At 39.6% G+C, this 8,326-nt stretch overlaps 1 protein-coding gene across 1 annotated transcript; it reads right to left on the reverse strand.

Moving 5' to 3' along the window:
- Nucleotides 1-5,553: 5,553 nt before the first annotated feature.
- LOC120047582 (tumor necrosis factor-like) lies at nt 5,554-7,317 on the reverse strand. Its single transcript, XM_038993119.1, has 4 exons — nt 6,951-7,317; nt 6,813-6,861; nt 6,616-6,675; nt 5,554-6,217 (listed from the first exon to the last, which is right to left on the reverse strand). The coding sequence occupies exons 1-4, from the start codon at nt 7,140-7,142 to the stop codon at nt 5,778-5,780; spliced, it is 741 nt and encodes a 246-aa protein (XP_038849047.1). The 5' UTR covers nt 7,143-7,317; the 3' UTR covers nt 5,554-5,777.
- Between the last annotated feature and the right edge of the window lie 1,009 nt (nt 7,318-8,326).

Genomic DNA, 8,326 nt, shown 5'->3' on the forward strand with positions numbered 1-8,326 from the left:
CCCCTTCGTCTATACTGATTGAAGTGGATTTAACAGGTGACGTCAATAAGTGATCATAGCTTTCACCTGGATTCACTTGTTCAGTCTATGTCATGGAAAAAGCAGGTATTCTTAATGTTTTGTACACTCAGTGTATACAACTGGATTTTAAGATATTTGTATACACTATATTTACAATTTTAAATGTTGATATATTTCAGATTATATGTATTCAAATATATGGATAATCATAGTAAAATAAACCCATTGTTTTTCACTGAATTGATGTGTATCATGTTGTGTTCAATTGGACTAATAATGAACATCATTTCATGTAAACACCCTCATATACCCTGAAATACGACAAAACACTTCATTATACTTTGAATGGGTATTTTATGACAGACAATATGTGGTATCATAACCATGTCCAAAGGGACACGTATGTCACACAGCTGTTTTAACCACTAGATGTCACCATCAGTTAATGACACCCAAGGGATTCTGTTGTTAGTTTCTCAATCGCTTTGGCAAATTTTCTGAAACAGTCTTAACGTTCTCTAAACTGTAAGTGCAATTGTCACAACTGTTTTATGGAACAGCACAACTCTATTGCATGTCTGCAAAATGTAATAACTCACCAAAAACATTTAATTCATGCTTCAAAACCTAGTTATTGTGTCGGTAAATTGGCCAATGCCACCAAAATTAAATGTTTTTTGTCATCGTGTGAGCCGTATTGGTCAAAATGTTTAGATGTTTTTTCACTATGGCAGTCAACCCTGGAAATGTTTGTTATATACAAAATGGCAGTTTTGTTCTACTTTTTTGCTGACACTGACTGCTTACTGTACTATACAAGAATGTCCGTTTTGTCTAGCGGAATGCTATTGTGTATCACACTGAGCTTTTTAGATACCAATTTTAACAGTAGGTCGAAGTTTACTGGGAAAGGTCAATACTGTAGTACACAGAAAAAGGATATGCACATTTGTATGTATACACAACACTTATTTTTGTAGCAATGTGTTACATGTAAATAGAAATTCACATTTGCATGTCCATTTTTACATATTTCTTACATGTAAAGTCATATATAGTGAACAGAATATTTGCCACAAGATGACATCCATGCAACAACAAAAAATGTAAAACCCCCACAACAACAGTGCTGTAAAAAACAATAAATTGTACCTCACAGTTTGTAACACTACAAGTTCCCATCTTCTTGGTGGACAGCCTGTCACTCTTGTTGGTCTGGCCAGAGATTCGTCAACAGCACATTTGATGTTTTCCCTTGCGATGCACCGGGGGGGGGGGGGGAATCTCCTTGCATGGCTCAACCATCCCCTGAAATGTCCTCACAAGCAGCATTCATGGCATCTAACCTTGTGCCAGATAGTTATACACTTTCCACCTCCATGCTGAACAAAAACTATCGGATTCAGGAATGGGGAGGATGGTGGAAGGAACTCCATTGTTATTATTTCATGCGCAGCAGACCATTCCCGAACACTGTTGGGTCGGTGGAAGCTGACATTATCCCACACAATTACAGAATTTGCCAAATACAGTCTAACTCTTTCGTGTGCTGGCATTAGGTCTCTGTAAAGTGTATTTAGGAAGGCCAGGAGAAGTTGGGTGTTACAGAGCACAATGTGTGGAATGTGTGCTCACACCATTCTCAGAAATGGCAGCACACGTAAGATTGAAAGATTGAACCCAGCCTCGGCCACAAAAACAAGAATGTGGGTCATTTCATGTCCTTCCAGCTCCATTATTCTCTATATAGTAACACAGAAACAAAATATAAACTTATGCTATGTAAAACTATTCTAGAATCAGACAGTTCAGTAAAGTATAAATGTTTTCTGTTCTTATGAGTATCTACAACTTCAAGAAGTATATACAGGCATCATTGAAGTACAGTAAAACTCCCTGTACAATATACCACGTGGACACCAATGGTTTACCTGGACATACTTGTAATGAATACTCAGTAAATCTGCGCGGCAGATGTTTATTAAGCCGTCGCAGAAGGCAGGAATTGTGGTCACATGCAGGAAATGGTCAAACACAGGTAGGTAATCAAAAAACAAACAATACCTCAACCATACAAACAGAAAGAACTGAACTTAATAGGGAGCTGATGAGACCAGGTGAGAAACGAACACAGGTGAAATCAATGAACAAAAATGAAAGACAGGGCTACGTTCCAGAACACAAAGAAAAAGAACACAAGGTTGACTAAGAAAAGAAAAGCAGAACCTGACAATACTGGTACCGCAGCTCCTTCACTATTCCTCTCAAATGGCACCTTGTAGAGTTGTTTCATAGTCATTAGATTTTTTTTCTTCTCCAAAACTCTGTCTATAATGGAAATGCTGACAGATTTGACATTTGCGAAGATATTGTCGTCATTTATGATTGCACTTTGGATCTCTCTTAGCCTGATGGAATTGTTGGCTATGACCATGTTGCAAATTTCTTGTTCTTGCTGATGGCTGAATACTGCTGCTCTGCCACCAGCATGAGGTCATTGTGCAGTCCTATATATGACATGTAGAACTCACAAATAGACCATGTTACAGACAGTATATTGTATTCAAATGGTGCTGTATTACTGTGTATTCCTCAAACATATCTTACAGTACATTGTGATTTTCAGACTTGCATTTACCTTTACAATAGTTGCTGTATTGTTGTGAATGAAATGCTGTAACAAAAGTAAACGAGTACATATTCACCTGTTTCCCTACGGAATGTTTGCACAATTGATGACTCTGTGGACCTGTTTACATTAGGCTGTACACTATGACCAGCCTCTTCCATTGTCAGACCGTGGTTTATGACACTGTGGACCTGTTTACATTAGGCTGTACACTATGACCAGCCTCTTCCATTGTCAGACCGTGGTTGATGACATGGTCCACAATGTGGCTCTGATTTCATCAGGGACTTTTATTCTTTGCCTTCTACCTCTTCCTCTATTATGTCTTCCCCTAACACCACCACCACACATTCTTACACATCTTCTTTCTCTTCCACGAGCATGTAGCTGCTGTTCAGGGTTGTGATGTTTCTCCATGTTCAAAAATGGTAGTGATTGTGCTGTGGGCAAGCTCCATATATATGCTTCCAAACTTGATTGGTTGATTGGTAAGATTGTGATTCCGATTTCATTACTATGTCACCTGGCAGGTCATTTGTCAATTTATCAGACATCACAAACATTCCATGGCATAGATATTTATGGAATATACATGTATGTCTGACAGAGTTTGGTAATTGAATGGATCATTTTACATGTGACGGCTCACACGATGAAAGAATGTTTAGAAGTTGTGAAGAGTATGACAATTTCACTGAGAATCAACTCATCAGGTTTGATCAGCAAGCCATGTGCATGTAGTTATTGTGCAAATTGTAGACAATTGTACTTACTCTTTTGCACACGTGTGCCAAAACACATGCAATTTGCTTAAATGAATAAGAAATTCAAATCTGGTGTGAACAAGAAATGAACTGTTCAGAGATTTGAACTTAATGTTTTGAAAAAAATTATTCTCGTTTGAGAATTGAGCCAAAGCGATTGAGGAAAATTGTAATCTAGAATTAAAAGTAATTTCAGTCCATTACTAAGAGCCTCTGTGTCAATCATACAATATGCTTCCACTTCATAATTTATTGACCTATTAACCAATGGGTATTGGTGTAATTTCCAATTAAAAGGCAATATGAACTCAAAGATTGAGATCGCAATATGAGCTGAAAGTGAAAGGCAGACATACATGTTACACAACAGCCAGCTGCAAAGGGTCATGCGAAATGGCAATCTCATCTTGGGACAATATTTTTATTATTATAATTTTTTTAACCTTTATTTAACTAGGCAGTTAAGTTAAGAACAAATTATTATTTACAATGAGGTCCTACCCCGGCCAAACCCGGACGACGCTGGGCCAATTATGCGCTGCCCTATGGGACTCCCAATCCACATCTTTCTTTCTTTCTCTCTCTCTCTCGAAGGACCTGAGCCCTAGGACCATGCCTCAGGACTACCTGGCCTGATGACTCCTTGCTGTCCCCAGTCCACCTGGCCATGCTGCTGCTCCAGTTTCAACTGTTCTGCCTAAGGCTATGGAACCCTGACCTGTTCACCGGACGTGCTACCTGTCCCAGACCTGCTGTTTTCAACTCTCTAGAGACAACAGGAGCGGTTGAGAAACTCTGAATGATCGGCTATGAAAAGCCAACTGACATTTACTCCTGAGATGCTGACCTGTTGCACCCTCGACAACCACTGTGATTATTATTATTTGACCATGCTGGTCATCTATGAACATTTGAACATCTTGGACATCTGTTATAATCTCCACCCGGCACAGCCAGAAGAGAACTGGCCACCCCTCGTTGCCTGGTTCCTCTCTAGGTTTCTTCCTAGGTTCTGGCCTTTCTATGGAGTTTTTCCTAGCCACCGTGCTTCTACACCTGCATTGCTTGCTGTTTGGGGTTTAAGGCTGTGTTTCTGTACAGCACTTTGAGATATCAGCTGATGTAAGAAGGGCTTTATAAATACATTTGATTTGATTTTGAATGTGATACAGACAAGATGTTTCTGGGACAAACATATTTTCTCATGCACATACAGTATTTCAGCTCAGATGTTTACAGCCCCATCCACCCACCCACCTGACTGAAAACCTATGATGCTTTCGAGGAGGAGGAAGAAAGTCAGTGGGGGAATCCCCAGGCATGGCATATGTGGGCCGTCTCACCTGACACAGCAGGAGAAAAAACACAAAAGGGAATTTCCCTTGTTTTGGTCTGAAGTTATTGGGGAGGCACTTTGTATCACAGTTTCTGGTGCAAAGCTTCTCAAAAACACATGTAGGGCTTCAATTCAATCTGCATTGCAGAAGTTCAGCGTTACAGAGTGATTGAAATTTAAAGGCAATGTTCCCGCTTTGGCGGAGACTGCATTCACGGTAAACGCTGCAGATGTCGGCTCAATCTGAAATGACCTTTACATGTCTATCGCGGAGTCTGTAGCGCTTCAAATGTATAGAATGAATAGAGCCCTTAGTGTTCATTTACTGCTAAAGTCAAAACCTATTTACCCTCAACCACATAAGACAGTTGGATATGTCCAGACCCCCCCTGTCTCCCCCCGTCCCCTCCAAACTGCACAATTAAATATAATCAAACTTTGAGTCTGCTAAAGTTGAGAACATTTGGAATTTATTAGTTGATTCAACCACTCTGAATAGGTGACAAATGAAATACAACACAATCACATTTAAATAAACATTACTACATCAGTACATTAAATTAAATAACTTAATATGTAGTAATGTATTCTGATAGGCCTAGTATAGGCTACTGCTAGACTTATGTGAATAAAAATAACTTATACTACAGTACTCCATAGTATTTTCATATAAATAGTAAATATCATTTTTTTTAAGTTAATGTGTATTTTCATATAAATAGTAAATCATTTTTAAAAGTTAATATGTATTTTCATATAAATAGTAAATATCATTTTTTTAAGTTAATATAAATAACCCGAAGTCATAATATTATTTGGTGCAAAATCTACAATACAGAGAATGGACAATCATGTATGGAAAAACAATAACAATTTCTCAAACTATTGCAGTTTACAAAAATAACCATTAAGATTAGACCTATCTCCTTTAAGATTGCTCAGTTACCATAAAATTGCAATACTAAAATAAGAGTTTTAACATAAAACTGTTTTAACAAATATTCACCTCTGGCCTGCCTCTCTCTCATCATAGTGCAAACACACCAAAAAAGTTCTTGCCCTGCTCTGGCTCCACGTCGGTCAGTCGATTGGTCTCAGTCCACAGTTTGTCCCCTTCATTCAGCTGAAACACTGCACCAAGGTAAACTGCATTGTACCAGCCTTCGCCGTTATTGGACTCAGCATCACCGTAGTTTCGTTGACAAACTGACCTTACCCCGCTAAGAAGATTAGCATTAACCCCGATGGAGTCCGAATAGCGCCAAATAACGTGACTCAGAGGAGTGGTATGCTCGCCCGGGCCATTGCACTTGACCCTAAACGAAGCCTGGCTGTAAACGAAGAAGAGCCCAGTGTGTGGGATGAGGATTTGGTTCCCCTGTAGCTCGAACCCGCCCTGGGAAAAAGCCTGGCCGTCATCCTTTCTCCACTGCACGGTGTCAGCGGTAAGATTAGGATTGTATTCACCTGGCAGTAGAGGGAAGAAAGGCTCATTGTTACAACTTTGAGGTCCCAGATCCAACTGGTAGCTATTTCTTCTTACAAAGCTTTTGTCAATTTACTCTGGTGGCAACAAGAGACAAGCTAATGATTAAGCAACTTCTTTGCTTCCTTGTGTTGTGGTTTCGTTTTTGTCAATGGGAATGTTTTACAAATATCCTAGGGCTTCTCCAATAGAAAGAAATACTTACTAGCCCACTAGACACGGTTTTAAACCTTAAACCTTATTTTTGAATGGGGAGGTTTAAAAAGAATCCCCTAGCTTCTACAATGGAAAGACACTAAGACATACTAGCCCACTAGACATTTGCTAACCTTCAACAGACACAGTCAAGGCTGGCTGCAAAAGGCTGTAGGTCACTCACCCTCTAAATGGATGGCTGCTTTTGCATTGCCGGCAATCTGCTTCAATGTATGGTGGGTATCTGAGGGAGAGAAACATATTAGCCATGAATAACACAAGCAAAAGCTATGACGTTGCCTACAACCGTAACCTTTGATTAAAGCAATTATTGTGAGAAGGAATTCAATGAAAAAGGGCATCTGTCAATCAAATAATCACCTTTTGCACCAATGAGTATCTCCAGTTGAGGCTCCATTTCGTCCTGCATCTGTGAAATCAACCAAGAGGATGTTAGTTGATTGTACGGTCCTCTATTTCAGAAATGTGGTAAATATTGGCCCCATTAGAGTTCCTTACCGTTGCCAGTCTTCCATGCTGAAACCAGGCAAAGAGCAGGGCTGCTGCCGCACATAAAGCTGCTATTAAGAGGACCCCACAAAGCCTCCATAGCCAACCTCTGGAGGCCTTTCTCTCAGCAACAGCTGTCACCGTTGTGTTGTACACAGGGCCCCTCTCCATGTCTCCAGGTGTCATCGCATACCCCTCCATAATGCTGTAGAACGAGGTTCAAACTCTTGGCGCTTGGTGGCAGTGGAAAAGTCTAGCGACTGAATATTTGCCCGAATATCTCCTAAATGTCTTTTTCTGTTTTGACAGAGTTGTAGCTTGATAGGTGTCCTGTGTTTTGCTCGTTTGTTAGAATGGACTTCTGCCAGAAGCCCTGTCGTTTTTATGCCCGGCCTGCTACTAGCACAAAAGGGGAAACTCCAGTGATGTCACCCAGTGAGTGGAGACATAGCAGAGCAGCAGCAGCAAACTGGCTGTGGAGAGTTGGTTATGGTTCAAAGGAAAATAAAATCCACAGACCAGCTCCACCAAACTGGGATTCCAATGGGTAGGTGTGGTTGCAGGATGGGGTTAAGGCAAAACAGGACATGCAACTTGAAAGTGAATTACTTGTGCAACGATGTAGTTTTTTCTTTTTGGTAACGAGAATGTACAGCAACTTCTCAGCTATATACTGAAACTGCATTTACATAAAACAAGGAATTCTCAATAAGTCACACGTATAGTTATTATGTAACTACACAATGCGTTTGAATACCATTAAACTCCATGGTATTTTTGCTACTTAATGTATAGTGTAGCAAAGCCACTTACAGTATCTTGACTTGAACTTTAGTTTGTGATTTTTATTCAGTCTCATTCACCAGCTGTTTGTAATACTATATGTCTAGTAATTGTCATACATTTCAAATAGTAAACAAATATGATATTTATTGATTACATAGAACTTGTTGCACTGAAGTTGTTAATAACTGGATGTAAATTAAATGCTTCTACAGCTACACAATCACAATACATTTGAGGGTATATAATGACAGGCTCAGGAGAAACAAAAAAAACTCATGCAACACTTGTAAATATCCCTCTTTTTGTTTCAGAACTGGTTTCGTACATCACCCTTTCCAAACCACCAAACAGGTTTTTGACTTCTCCTTGTTGACCCAATCTGGCTTCCTTATTTCGCTGCCCTCCCTGACTGGTTGAGCGAGTTCGGAGCACAACACGGTTTATTTGTGGGATTTCCATCACCCATACACTACCTGATCTGAGTTTTGTTTGCATATTGTTTCATCTAATTCCTGTTTCTGTTAAATCAGTTATCAATTAGTGATAAACAAGCACTGTATACCATGGTTACAACTCTCATTTTGATATCATATTTGGAA

This window comes from Salvelinus namaycush, chromosome 5 (assembly GCF_016432855.1).
Source record: "Salvelinus namaycush isolate Seneca chromosome 5, SaNama_1.0, whole genome shotgun sequence".
NCBI classification, from domain to species: Eukaryota; Metazoa; Chordata; class Actinopteri; order Salmoniformes; family Salmonidae; genus Salvelinus; species Salvelinus namaycush.

What these genes read in the sequence shown, in the direction of transcription:
- LOC120047582 (XM_038993119.1), bottom strand. Translation starts at nt 7,142, where the DNA reads ATGGAGGGGTATGCGATGACACCTGGAGACATGGAGAGGGGCCCTGTG. An exon ending in AGCATGGAAGACTGGCAACG is followed by an intron (nt 6,862 to 6,950) that starts GTAAGGAACTCT and finishes TTGATTTCACAG; the next exon opens with ATGCAGGACGAAATGGAGCC. An exon ending in AGCAGCCATCCATTTAGAGG is followed by an intron (nt 6,218 to 6,615) that starts GTGAGTGACCTA and finishes CTCTACTGCCAG; the next exon opens with GTGAATACAATCCTAATCTT.